Below are 13,177 nucleotides of genomic sequence, written 5' to 3' on the forward strand. Positions count from 1 at the left end.
ATCCCAAGTCCTTCCGATGGAACCTAGCAGAAGCTTACCCTGGTCTTGGTCAGCTGTATTGTGATATGCCATTTCCACCACCTGCTTGCCTGGTGCCCCTGCCCTTCAAGGATGGAGCAGAGGTAAGAGTGGGCAGAAGCTGTACAAACTACACGGCTTCACCCAGGACATGCTATAATTACTGCATTGCTCATCTTTTTGTTTTGTTTTTTTTTTTTTGAGACAGGGTTTCTCTGTGTAGCTCTGGCTGTCCTGGAACTCACTCTGTAGACCAGGCTGGCCTTGATCTCATAAATCTGCCTGCCTCTGCCTCCCAAGTGCTGGGATTAAAGGTGTGTACCACCACTGCCCAGCCGCACTGCCCATCTTAACAGCAGGAGACAGTGGTGGCATTTTTTTGCTTGTGTGAATTGGTCTCTTGCCAGACAGAGAGTTCACCCTTGGAGAAGCCTGCAGGCTGGCCTCAGTGGCCTGAGCTTTCCAGAGGCAGTCTGCTCTGAAGGTAAGTGCTTGGCTTGACTGCAGAGGCCTTTGGTGATGTTCAGGAGGGCCCTTTGACTGTATGGCCACTACCCAGTGTCCTCTGGTGTCTTACAAGTACAGGGTTTTTGTCGGGTAAAACCCAGGAAACCAAGCCAGGCAGAGAAGTGGTAGAACACTTTATTCTTGAATGTCTCCCCCCGAGGAAGCAACAGTACAGAAGCTAAGTCGTCCCCTGTGAAGGGAAAAATCAACAGTCAGACCTCACATCTGTCAAGCTGAGATGCCAGGATTATACATCTTATAGTGTGGGTAGACTAGACTGCCATCAAGACCAGGCTGCTGTCCTCACGAGACACAAAACAGAATTCTTCTGACTTCTGCCATGGTCTCCCTCTCTCAACTAAAAGAGCAAACATCCCTTATTTTGGTCTCAAAACCTGAACACAAGTGAACTCAGCCTTCAGATCCCCACACCTGTGGATGAGAGACCTTCCAGCTTATCTTCAGTTTGCCCTTGTGGGACAAAGAGCTAAGCAGGCTCCCCTCCAGCGGGCATGCTACAGAGCCAGAGGCCACAGTGTGGGCAGGAGGCCTGGGCATCAGCACATCGTCCTTCCTCTAGGACACACCCTGCCAACACCATATTGTCTGGGCAGCTCCATGAGAGGGGATCCTTTCATCAACACGGAGGTCAAGAGGCGGAAATGTTAGAAGTGAAAGGCAAGAGAGAGATTCTCAATAGTGTATTGGCCCCAGCGAGAATGGATGACCAGTGGAAGCCAAGTACATTGACGACAGTTACAGTTTCCCACCAGGTGGCCTCCAGGGTGGTCTCGGGGCGTCTTTGTCTTTCCCACTAGGTTTGATGCTCTCTTTTGCAAGCTGCCTATACTTGTGTTTTCCTAACCACTGCTGGGTAACCGTGGTCTGGGCAGGTCTGGTAGTGGCTGGTGCTGCGGTTGCCAGGTTACCCAGGATTTCACTCACATGCTGCAGCACTTTGCGAGGCAGCTTCTCGGAATGAGCAATCCACTCTTTCATAAAGTCCAGGACTATAGGGATGAGGCTGACCACGCCTCCATAGTGGTTCCTGGCCTCATCGCAGCTGAGGTGGTTAACCACATCGTGTGGATACCTGCAGGATAGTGAGCAGGTGGTGAGACTTACTGAGGGAACTAGATCTCATGGACTAGAGGTGTAAGAACTAGACACACATAAACTTAGGCTCTGTCCTTATGTGTTCTGATTCAGAAAGTTCAAGGCCAAGAGCCCCCAGGTACTTGTGGTATTGGATGGCAAGAGCTGCCCACTGCCAGGACCAGGGATTGGTCCTTTGTAAAATACTGGGTACTACCTTTAACCCTTCTCATGCTAACATCTTAAGAGCCCATGAAAATGGACTCATGATGGCATTCCAGATCCTTCAGCATCACAATGGAATCCCAGGGGGATATAGCTCCAGTGTCCCTTCTGTAGTCACCATCTCACTAGTCTAGTTCTAGAGGCTGTGACCCGTGCCAGCGTGGTAGAGCTGGCTCATAGGTCCCTGTCCTCTCAGCAGAGACTCTGCCCCGTGATGGACTTACTTTGCTCTGAGGCTGCTCAAGTCATTGCTTTGGCTGACCAGGGTTTTGCATTTCTCCAGAAGGCTGTTGGTGACAGGGGTGCCGGAGTGCAGGGCCTCAAAGTGCTGACAGAGCTTGCTGAGCTCGGAGCAGATGTCCATGAACATGAGCAGAATCCGCCGGTCGGTGGAGTTATTGCAGTAGTGTTCCATGTAGCTCTGCACCTGCAGAGGCCAGCATGTCAGGAGCTGGGGGGGGTTGGGGGGGGCAGAGGATACTACCCCAGGCTTCCCATGATCAAAGCATTTGAATGTGCAGCTCATGACATACAGCTAATGTTTTGAGTTCCAAGCACCATTGCAGAAACATACATTCCTAAGTCTGACCTCCCTTACTCGTCACCTAAGTCCTCCACACTAGGTAGGGACTTTTAGACATTCCCGAAATGCTAGAGGTTCAGACAAATGAAAAAGGTCCCGCTTGGGTGCCAACAGAAGTAGCCTGACTGACTTGCCTCCTCATACAGTCCCTGGGCTCCACCACCCTGCTTGCCCAAACCACTGAGGAGGAGAAATAAGAAACCTTTGAGCTGGTTGTACTATATTCTAGAGTTAGTGTGCTACAGGCCTGACTGGAGAGATGACTGTCCACAGACCAATGCGCTGTGCTCTCTACACCAACGCAGATTCAGAGAACAACTACAGTGTGTGTGTGTGTGTGGGGGGCATGATTGGTGGGGAGCACAAGTTCATACCAGACCTCATAGAGCAAGTACGCTGCCAGACCCCATGTGACTGAGCAGGTAGCATAGGGTCCTTGTCAAAAGGAGCCACGCAGCCTGCTGAGAACACTAATTCCCTGATCTGCTCTTCCACTTGCTTCCTTGGTGGGAGATTTTTCACCAGTTACTTGGGACCATCCAGGGATTTTGCATCTGAGCATAGTCCAGGTGAGATGAGTGGTCTCATCTGAAGGAAAAGCTGCCTCAGCTACAGGACTGAGTGATGGATTCAACCATGTCACATCACAGCCAACTGTACTCTCTGGAGTGACCAAAAGGGCACAGCCACTTCCTCCACACTCCACACTGTCTCTGTCTAGACAGAGCCACTGCCTCTTAGTGATCTGAAGGGACCCCTCCCAAGCTTGAAAGGGGCAGAGGTTCCTAACAGCTCACCTATCCAGGCACCTGGGGTGGGGCTGCTTCAAAGTTTGACCACAACACAGTGGCATCCTTGGGTACCCTAAGTGTTCAAGGGTATTAATCCCTTCTGAGCCTGATGTGGGAAGCTCCACCACGCAGGTGCTTAGGTAAATGGGACTTGGGCCACTATTAGAGATGGAAAACCTGCCCCGAGCGAGCGAGCCCTTGGAAGGCTGAGCCACTGGGGGAATGTAAACAACTGTTCTCTCAGTGGTGTGCTGTGTAGCTCTGCACCTTCAGGGGCGGAAGCGTGGAGCAGAGACCATTCTGATAGTGGTTGCAGGGGTGGAGTTTCTTCATGTCAGCAGTTTTCAAGTAAAAAAAAAAAAAGAACATTTTTACAGATTTTAGAAAAAGAATATTGAAGAGTACCTTTGGCAAAGGTCGCCTGTTTCCTGGGTCTCCTCCTGAGTACTTGGAGCTGTTACCACACCCACCCCTAGACTCCTTCAAGTCCTTCAGGGGGCCTTGACTCCTTTTCAGTAACCTTAACATTTTGGTTCTAGGGTCCAGCCTGTGTATGCATTCTTCACTGCCCTGCAGGCTGGGGGTCCTAAGGTCCAGGAAGGCCTCCACCCCCTACGGAGTGAATTTGGACAATAGCTCATCCTTAAAGAAATGGGTTAAATAAAATGATGAGCCAGCCTCCCTCCACCAGTGAGCTGGGGCAGCTGCCAGTTTGTGGCAGAATCCATTGAGAGGGACCGTTCCCTACCAGCTCATCAACAAATCCATAGTGCTTAGCACTAGGTGACACCAGACATTTGAGTGCTTAGTATAGGCCATGGATTCTTTCATTAGATACGCCTTACAGGTGGGGAAACTGAGGCGTAGTGAAATATGGTAACTGGATGGCAGGTGGACTTAGGCCCAAGCTGTCTCAGTCTCAAGCTGTACTTTAGTCGCTGTTATGTGCCTGGTAGAGAGGGATAACCGAGGGACCCTCTCCATCAGTTAGAATCCGAGTCTGCATTCCAGCTCACACATGCCTGTCCTCTCTGGGGCTCCACTGTTCATGTTTGGGGTCAGGGGCAGGGCAGGGGAGAACACACACGCACGTCCGCACGCACGCACGCACGCACGCACGCACGCACGCACGCCAGGCGTCACCTGCTCGATACTGGAGATGGGCCGGATTTTGTCGTGGGCATTCTCCCGGCAGTGCTCCAGAGCCGCAATGAAGGTGAACTGTTGCTGCTGGAAGAGCTTATACTTCTGCTCGATGCTGCGGAGGGACTCTTTCACCTCATTCATTGTTGCTCTTAGGTCTCACAGGACAGAAAGGGTCTATTGGGAGGAAGAGGAGAGCCTTGAAGCCCCCAGGGGCCAGAATCTCCATGCAGCTTTGGATGGAAGCATCCTCCCAAAGCAATGTGTAGGCCCTACTTTGTGGAAAAGGAAGCAGGGTCTGGAAGCCACATGCTTGTTCTAAGTCCTTCAAGTTGTTCACCACTGCACCATGTCTGACCCCTGTCTATTTGCCTTCCCAGGACACAGTCTGCCATGACCTGTGGCTTCCTTCACCCAGGGACAGTTTCTGTGGTCCTCAGTGTCTGCAGATCACAGAGTATACCCACATACACACGCACACTATCTTGTGAGTGTGTGTGCACACAGCATCTGGGACCTCTCTGTGGCAGAACCAGTGATTCAAGGACATGCCACAGAACCCCCAAACCAGCAACATATCAGTTTTTAAAAAAGAGTCTATTACAATGAAGTTGATGAAAGTCTGGGAATTCTTCCTATGAGAAAACCAGGGTAAAGAAAGAGTTAGTGCTTTGTTGTTCTGTGTGACTCTCTGCGTGTCTCTCTCTCTCTCTCTGTCTTTCTCTCTGTCTCTGTCTCTCTGTCTCTGTCTCTGTCTCTCTCTCTCTCTGTGTGTGGGCTTGGAGCAGGTGCCCCAGCCTCAGGTTTGCAGCTTTCCAGGGTAGGTAGGTGCGGGTGTACACTCATCCCGTCTTATATTAATTACCTGCATTGCCTGATTAGGAAGGCCAACTGTATGCAACCCAAGGGCCATCACTGATGTGATGTTGGATCCCCAAGCACTGAGGATCCCCCCTGAGCAGACATGGCAGGGGTGCCCTACTCCATGCTGTCACAGTTTACTGACCTCCGACAAAATGCTTATAGTCTTTAAGGAATGTCAGAACTGGAAGGGACCTCAGCAGTCCCTAACCTGTAACTTCCAGGAGGTATTTGGAGACCTAGAGATAAGGGAGTCCCAGTGAGTGTGTGCCATCGATCCCAGGCTTCCTGATGTCTAAACAGCATTCTCACTACCCCACATCCCACCACCCTTCCATGGGTACACTCAGAGCCCAGGCTCCAGCATGCCAGCCGTGTCACATGACCCTAGGCCAGTCCAGGATGCTGGAAGTGGAAGAAGCCAGCCATGCAAGGAGAAGCGTAAGGGAGGCACATAAAGGAAGGGACATTGGTGGCTTCCTAGTGAGGACATTGAAACTGGGACAATACCTGTGACAAAATAAATGGCAGCGAGCGAACATAGGACCTGAGAAAAGGTTCTTTAGCTCTCACCTTTCTTTTTTTGTTGTTGTTTTTGTTTTTGAAGACAGGGTTTCTCTGTGTAGCCCTGGCTGTCCTGGAACTCACTCTGTAGACCAGGCTGGCCTCGAACTCAGAAATCCGCCTGCCTCTGCCTCCCAAGTGCTGGGATTAAAGGCATGCGCCACGCCCAGCAGCTCTTACCTTTCTTACTCTCCTCTCCTCTCTAGCCCTTCTCTCTCTCTCTCTCTCTCTCTCTCTCTCTCTCTCTCTCTCTTTTTCCCCTTCCCCTTCTCTCCACGTGGCCATGGCCTCTCTCTTTGTACCTTCTCTCTCTCTCTCCCTGCCTTTCTACAATAAATCTCTAAAACCATTAAAAAACAAAAACAACAAACAAACAAACAAACAACTGAGAACAGACCAGAACATGGCCTCTGTGGATGCTGGCCTGCACATCACAGAACTTGGAGATGACTAGAGGAGACCCTTTAAAAACCCAGGGTTGTCCCAAACAGTACTCTGTTAAGCCAAGCGAGTGCTCATGTATATTACCAGCCTTCCTGCACTCAGCCCTCACTGCTGTGGACATAGGGTGAGAACAGGGCTGAGAGTCTTGTTTACTGGGGACCTGCCATGTCCTTGCCTCCTTTTCATGGAGCAGACTCACTCACTGGGACACATGTTTTTCTCTTGTTCCTCCCCTGAATTCTGACACACCAGGGAAGGGTTGAGGGTGAAGCACTAAGGAAGACAAAATTTAAGGGTTGGGTGCCAAAAGCCTCAGCATCCATTCAAGAGAGTAAAGAAATACTTTTTTTTAAAGTCCACAGACTAAAATAATAGAATTTTAGAGAAGTACTGTGCCTTCCCCTAGCAGAACATGTAGCAAAAATCTGAAAAACAAAACAACAACAACAACAAAAAATGGAATAAGAGAAACCTGTAGTAACAAGCTTGTCTTTAGTAAGTGTTGATAGCTTACTCTAAATGGATTTTTTTGCCATTCATTTTGAATTTTGAAGAATAGTGCATTAATGTATCTATCTATTTTGACTGTTGAGATTTAAGGCCCCCTGTGGTTTCCATTCAGGGACCAGTGCTCCATACGAATGACTCAAGTTGTAACCTAGGAAAGTCTGAGAGGCCCAGTGGTGGATATCCAAGGAGACGGGGAATGTGCCTCAGCGGCCTGGCTTCTGCTGATGCTGCTCAGTCCTGTGGTTAGTGTCAAGGCCGTACTACAACCACCAGCCCCAGATTCAGATCCTCTCATCCTGTTCAACCCGGAGTACTGACCTCAGATGACAATAGTCTGAGCATGTCCCCTAACATACAGGAACAGGCAGCAATAGCCACCCCCGTTTTGGGGTAGGCATGTCCTGAGATGACAGATGTAAAGAAGGTGGGAAACTCAGAGTCTAGAGTGCAGGGCTGATTCACAACAAACCCCAGAGCTATGTTTACCCAGCATCTGGGCAATGGGGGATTGCCACAAAGGTGTGTTAAGTGCCTCAAGAATAGCAGGGGCTGCTCGGAGCTTATCCTTCTTGATGGACAGGTTAAACCCCAAGCTTGAAAAGAAGGGGAACAGGTGAGTAGTGGCAGGGATATAAGGCAGGGCTAGGACAGGGGACCCCTGGTTAAGCTGGTTGTTCAGAACTACTAGAGGCATCTAAAGCAGGGGGTGGACATGACAGCACACTCACCTTCCTGCCCTGTGCCACATGCACTCGGGTGCTAGGCTCTGCAGCAATGGACAAGGTATATGAGGCCCTGCCCTGGATGAACTCTACTGGAGTTGGAGGCAGTCAGGGCAGAGCTCAGAGAGAGGCAGGGGCTGGAAACACAGAGACCAGGGCCATGCAGTCGGCCAGAGGAGCATCTACAGGGCAGATGCCTGCAGACATCTGCAAGATACTAGTTTGACAATGGTATGAGAATCGCCTCTTTTTCTATGGTGTTCTAGGGAAGACCAGGGCATTCGTCATCTCGATCCCTGTCCACAGCGCAGGACAAGGGGCCACAATAACCACAACGGATGATCTGAGGGAGAGGCTAAACCCACACGGGAAGTGGGCAAGCCGGGATCTGTCACATCCCTGCTTGATTCAGGGTAGCTCTTTGATTGGACCCTCTCTCTTTTATATTCCTTAGAGACAAGATGACAGGGATCAGGTTGGCTGTGGCTGCTGAGGAACAGGTGGGCGGTGCTAGCAAGGATCTGGAGAGTTACCCACTTCTAGGGCCCCCCTCTAGCTGGACTCAGGGGCCTCACTTCCACTCCTATCCCAGAGCAATGAGAACTAGCACTCATGGGGCTCCCTCCCCTGTGCTCAGCTCTCTGCCCATCCTCGGGGCTTCCAGGTTCTCCAAGGAAGCCATGCTAACTGGCTTGCTGTGCCCCAAGAGCTCCCTAGAGCAAACCTGACTTAGTTCTTGATCCTAGCAACTTGTGACATGAACACGTCAGGGATGTCACAGAAGGGGATGTAACTAGCTATCCAAAGTGATTGGCCCCTGACCACAGGCCTCTGCAGCCAAATTAGAGTGGATGAAAGGCCTGGATGCAGGCGCTGCTCTCTCTGGGGGAGAAGGGAGGGAAAGGTGATTACCCCATAGGTTTGAGGCTTTAATTGATTTGTATTTTTCCAGGCTGCTAAAGAAGATTAGATCGCGGTATGAAAAGCGCCTAGGGCTTAAAATAAATGAGCGGAGACGAAAGCCACTTCAAAAATGTCCAGGAAGCACACTGAACCCCCCAGTGCAAGCTGCAGTGTGGCTGCTGCTTTCTTTGTTGGGAGGCCTCATCTTTGCTTCCCCAGCTGACAAGTCTACCGAGGCCTGAGGCCTTTGAGGAAGCAGGTCTCGGGGACGGAGGGCTGCGCTGTGGCTTTACATGGGCAGGTGTCATTATCCCAGGTCAGAACGCTAGCTCTCAGCCTCGAGGCTCCCTCTGATTTCATTCTCAGCCCCTGGGCAAGACTTTTCCCCCTTTGCTAGGCCTCAGCCTCTGTTTCTGTAAAAGGTGGGGGTTTGGATGGAAACTCTTCAAGCTATTGAAACTTCCTCTCTGTGCCCAGCAGCTGGCGAGGGAAGAAATCCAGAAAGAGGAAATGACTTGCCCAAAGTCACCCAGCTAACTCCTCTGGCCTGTCTTATTCTGCAGTGTTTTGTCTGTCTTCGGAGCAGAAGGTTTTCATCTGACTTGACACTGCCTGGTGCTGTGGCACCCGGAGCCCCTGAAAGCTCCTCCCCATGCAAACAGGTGACCTACAGGAGCAGGAGTGACTCGGTCCCCAGCATTTGCTGCTCTTCCAGAGGGCCTGGGTTTAGTTCTTAGCACCTATTGGCTCACTGCCTGCAACTCTAGCTCCAGGGTTCCAAACTCTCTTTCCCAGCCTCTGCTCTCCCTCTGTCCCACCCGTATACACATTAATACATAAGGATAAAACTTGTGAGACAGGAACTACTGTTGTCCAAAGTGAGGTGAGATTAAGATTAATGTAAAGATTAAATGAGATATTACTATGTACCCACACTGTCCACTCCCTATAGGCCAGTCACTTTCGGGGACTTCAGGGTAGTTGTGGGAGGAATGCCTGAGTGTTCCCCACTGCTCAGGGTAGAAACTTAGGCTCACGGTAAATCTGTTAAATTTACAACATCTAGAGTTGGACTTGTGGCTATCTTCGTAGGCTGTGTGTACCTCCCTCTGGGTTACTACACAGAGTCCTTCCTCCACGCTGCCACCCTTGCCTCTTCCACAGCTGCACGCAGCTTTCCTCCCCCTAGGCCAGGACACCTCCACCTCTTTCTCCCCGACTCCCCTAGTGTTTTCGACCCAGCTCGTCGCCCGCGCTCCGTCCCCCTTTACCCTGGTTTGACTTGGACTGGCCTTCGCCTCACAGAGTGCCCAGAAGCTTGCAGTGCCTCCGTGGGTGTGCGGCCCCGGAGGGCGGGAAGGCCCCCCTAAGGTCTCAGGAAATGGGCGTGGGCGGGGTCGAGGCCATAGAGGCCAGGCAGGCTTGGCCGATTGTGACCACAGGTGCTATGGCAATCCGGTCACATGGCTCGGCCGGCCGCCCAAACCAGGAGATCCGCCCAGTCCCCCCCCCATATGATTTGGGCTCAAATGACTTTTCCTCCTGTAGAAACCGGTTCCACGTCTGCCCCAGCGTCTTTCGTTTAAAGATGGGGAAACTGAGATCCAGGGAGCAGGGTCAGCTTCCAGCGCCCAGATCCACACAGTTGGCTACACCAGAAGCAGGATTTGTTTCTGTCATTCGACCCCCCCCCCGCCCCCCATTGCTCTGTAGCTCCACAGGCGTTCTGGAGTTTGCGTTGTGGCCGGTCCGTGGCTCCTCTGCCCTGGGGAGGGAGAGCCGACTGCAGATCAGGACCGCGGTGGATGGAACCCGGGACCAGGACTCGCCCCAGCTGAGTCGCTCACCGATGACGCATAGCTTGGCGTCCCAGCAACGCCGTTACTAAGGAGCGGAACGCTGTCGGAAACATGGATGCAACCACAGCCCCTCACCACATTCCCCCGGAAATGCCTCAGTACGGGGAAGACTACCACATTTTCGAGATGATGCAGGTGACCAGGCGCCCGAGGATAGGGAGTACGGCTACCGGGCCGGGCGGGCAGCATGGTCTGGGGGAAAATCCCTTTCCTCAGTTTCCCCACTTGTGAAATGGCGCAGTAGTCTCCAGGGCCTCTTCTGGCATTGTGTGCGAAACCTCAACCGGTTCCCGAGCCCTGAGTCTTACTTAAGCTGGGCCTTGGAAGCCCTAACAAGCTAGGCTCACCCACCTCACTCCAAGACCAGTTAAAGAGATAAGCAACAGAAAAAAAAAAAAAAAAAGAAAAAGTCTGAGAAAGATTTATTTCCTGTGACCACAATGGGAGGAGGAACACGTTCAGGAAGTTCAGTGATCTGCTACCCGGGACTAGTTTTGGGGTCCACACAAGTCTAGTGTGATCCCGCACCTTACTGACCCATATCTATCTCCGTTCCACTCCCTCCTGCAAGGTGGTCTGACAAGTTGGAGGAAAACTTCCCAGGAGACCCGCCCCTCTGGCTGGTGCCAGCCTTTTCCTTCTCCTGGCATGAGGTTCCTGGGAAATTCCAGTTCCCAGGACCAAACCGATTGTCTCAGCCGTCAGGCAAAGGACACATGCGTTTTGTCTCATGAGGGTGTCTTTGACCCTTTAGGACAAGTAGGGGATCGTATAAGTTTTAGATGGCATCCCTATCCAGGTGGTCTCCTCATATTTTCTACATAGCCTCTATCCTCAGAATTGGCCTTTGGAAAGCCCTCGTCCCTCATCCCTTATACTAGCTCCCAGCCTGTCCTGGTTCCCAGGCAACTGTGGCCTTCGGCCAAACCATATCCCCATCTATGTTTGCTCCAGTTTTTGACTTGTGCTCTCCAGAGGTGAAAGTGACTTTTAGGGGCTGGACCGATGAGCTGTCTAATACTCAGTGATTCTGGGGGCCGCAGGCAAACTAGAACTCAGTTTCTAGTACCCTATAATGCAAGCCTAGCGCGCGCACACACACACACACACACACACAGAGAGAGAGAGGAACCTGAGTCTACTGAGCAAGCTCCTTTGGAAAGTGTTAATGGAGGGGAGACTGAGAGTGGTCATCCACAAATAAAATAGCAAATCTGGGGGCACGAGAGGGGAGATATATGATCCTGGCCTGCTTTCTTGTTGGATTGGTGGGGCGATAGCCAAGAATACTTTATCTTATTATCATTTATTTTCAAATAATCTTAGACTTGGGAAGTTATAAAAATGGCGTTCACCTCTTGTCTAGCTTGGGCCGTGTATCCTTGGTTTTCTCAAAGCCGTGAAGCAGAAGTGGGTGCAGTGTTTGAGCCTCCACTGCAGGCTTCTCCTGGATCCCTTTCACCTGCTCTTGGGTTTCTGTGGTGGTGTGTACAGCTCTGTGAAGTTTTATCAGATGTCTGTGGCTCTTGTGGGATTCACAGATCCACTGCTGTTCATCCGTGATAACAGATTGTCCTCAGACGTGGCTTCTTTTTGTCTTGTCCTGAGAAGGACTCATGGCCTTATCAGCCTGAAGCATGCAGATATGTTACCTATGTAACCTCTTAGTCAAGAAGTGAACAGCAGCCGGGCGTGGTGGCGCACGCCTTTAATCCCAGCACTCGGGAGGCAGAGGCAGGCGGATTTATGAGTTCAAGGCCAGCCTAGTCTACAAAGTGAGTGCCAGGACAGCCAGGGCTACACAGAAAAACCCTGTCTCGAAAAACCAAACCAAAAAAAAAAAAAAAAAGAAGTGAACAGCAACATCTATCTCTAAGCACAGAGCCAGCCCAGCTGTGCCACTGAACGAATGGTAGGGGGCTGGGGAAGGAGAGCTGAGGCCCCAAGAAGAGGAGGGACTTTCGGATGAGATCTAGAGTCTGAACAGGACTCCCCATTGGTGCCCTTGACTACCCTGCACCTCATTGTCCTCATTGGCCCTTCCTACCTCCCCTGCAGCCCAGCTGCTGTCAGCTCTCCAGTTCCCTGGTGTGCCACTCTGAAAACTGCTTCCTCTGACGTGTTTGCTCAGTTGGTTAAATGGCCAGAATATCCAGGACTATTTAACTGCTTGGTGGATAAGTATTCTGTCCCACTTTGGAGAGACTCAGCCACTAGTGAGGGCTTCGTTTCGTGGCTAGCAACTGCACTGGGTACCTACTGCAATTGTGTAGACAGGGAGGACCGAAAAACCCATGGAGTGTCGAGCAGGAATAGGAGAGGCAGGGAACACAGTACACATGCAGGCCTGTGCAGGAGCAGAGGGCAGCAGGGGTTTACCTGGTGCACTGAGAGCTGATGACCAAGAAGCCAGGTCAAGGAGCAAGAGGCGCTCTAGGCAGAAGACCAGCATTCACTGAGGCGCTGCAACAGGACAGCTGTGCAGGACCTTGGGAAGACTGTGGGGGAAACACAAAGGGAGATGAGGTGGGGACCTGACTGCTTCCTCAGGCTTCTGCTGCCAGTGACACCAGCAGATGTTCCAACAGGTGGTCCCCATGGCAACCAGGGTCCCTGAAGGTGTTAACCTCTTGATATCTGTTTGTGCCCACAGAACATGCTGGAGCAGCTCCTGATCCACCAGCCGGAGGACCCCATCAGCTTCATGATCACTCACCTGCGCAGGAACAATGATAATGGTGAGCACTCGCTCCAGTGTGGAGTAGCTGCCGCCCCCTCCAGCGACCCCAGGCCATCCTGACCGTGGCCCAGAGCCCTCTGTCCTGCCTGTGCCTGAATGGGGATCAGAACAGAACAGGGAGGAGAGGTACTTTGACAAGTTGCAGTAGTTAATTGGAGAATGCCTTCTTTTTCTTTTTGAGCCTAACTAATAAAAATTCTCTTGCCAGGCTA

At 51.5% G+C, this 13,177-nt stretch overlaps 2 protein-coding genes across 3 annotated transcripts in view; one reads left to right on the forward strand and one right to left on the reverse strand.

The window, feature by feature from the left end:
* Positions 1-642: 642 nt before the first annotated feature.
* Positions 643-9,748, reverse strand: Spaca9 (sperm acrosome associated 9). Its single transcript, XM_021156107.2, has 5 exons — positions 9,638-9,748; positions 4,363-4,539; positions 2,070-2,272; positions 1,471-1,618; positions 643-715 (listed from the first exon to the last, which is right to left on the reverse strand). Exons 2-5 carry the CDS (start codon positions 4,504-4,506, stop codon positions 704-706), a joined length of 507 nt encoding a protein of 168 aa, XP_021011766.1. The 5' UTR covers positions 4,507-4,539; positions 9,638-9,748; the 3' UTR covers positions 643-703.
* A 425-nt stretch (positions 9,749-10,173) lies between these two features.
* Ak8 (adenylate kinase 8) overlaps positions 10,174-13,177 on the forward strand; it is a 115,619-nt gene continuing 112,615 nt past the window's right edge. Inside the window, exons 1-2 of one of the 2 annotated variants that reach the window (XM_021155506.2) lie at positions 10,174-10,360; positions 12,879-12,963. In XM_021155506.2, the coding sequence (XP_021011165.1) occupies positions 10,277-10,360; positions 12,879-12,963 (169 nt within the window). In that variant the 5' untranslated portion in view covers positions 10,174-10,276. The remainder of the gene's footprint in view (positions 10,361-12,878; positions 12,964-13,177) is intronic. The other variant, XM_021155504.2, reaches the window with a different exon arrangement.

Source organism: Mus caroli, chromosome 2 (assembly GCF_900094665.2).
Source record: "Mus caroli chromosome 2, CAROLI_EIJ_v1.1, whole genome shotgun sequence".
NCBI classification, from domain to species: Eukaryota; Metazoa; Chordata; class Mammalia; order Rodentia; family Muridae; genus Mus; species Mus caroli.

Excerpts from the sequence above, each read along its gene's own strand:
- Spaca9 (XM_021156107.2), bottom strand. The coding sequence starts at position 4,506 with ATGAATGAGGTGAAAGAGTCCCTCCGCAGCATCGAGCAGAAGTATAAG. Across the intron at positions 2,273-4,362 it reads CCATCTCCAGTATCGAGCAG|GTGCAGAGCTACATGGAACA; the intron begins GTGACGCCTGGC and ends TGGCCTCTGCAG. Across the intron at positions 1,619-2,069 it reads TTGAGCAGCCTCAGAGCAAA|GTATCCACACGATGTGGTTA; the intron begins GTAAGTCCATCA and ends ACTATCCTGCAG.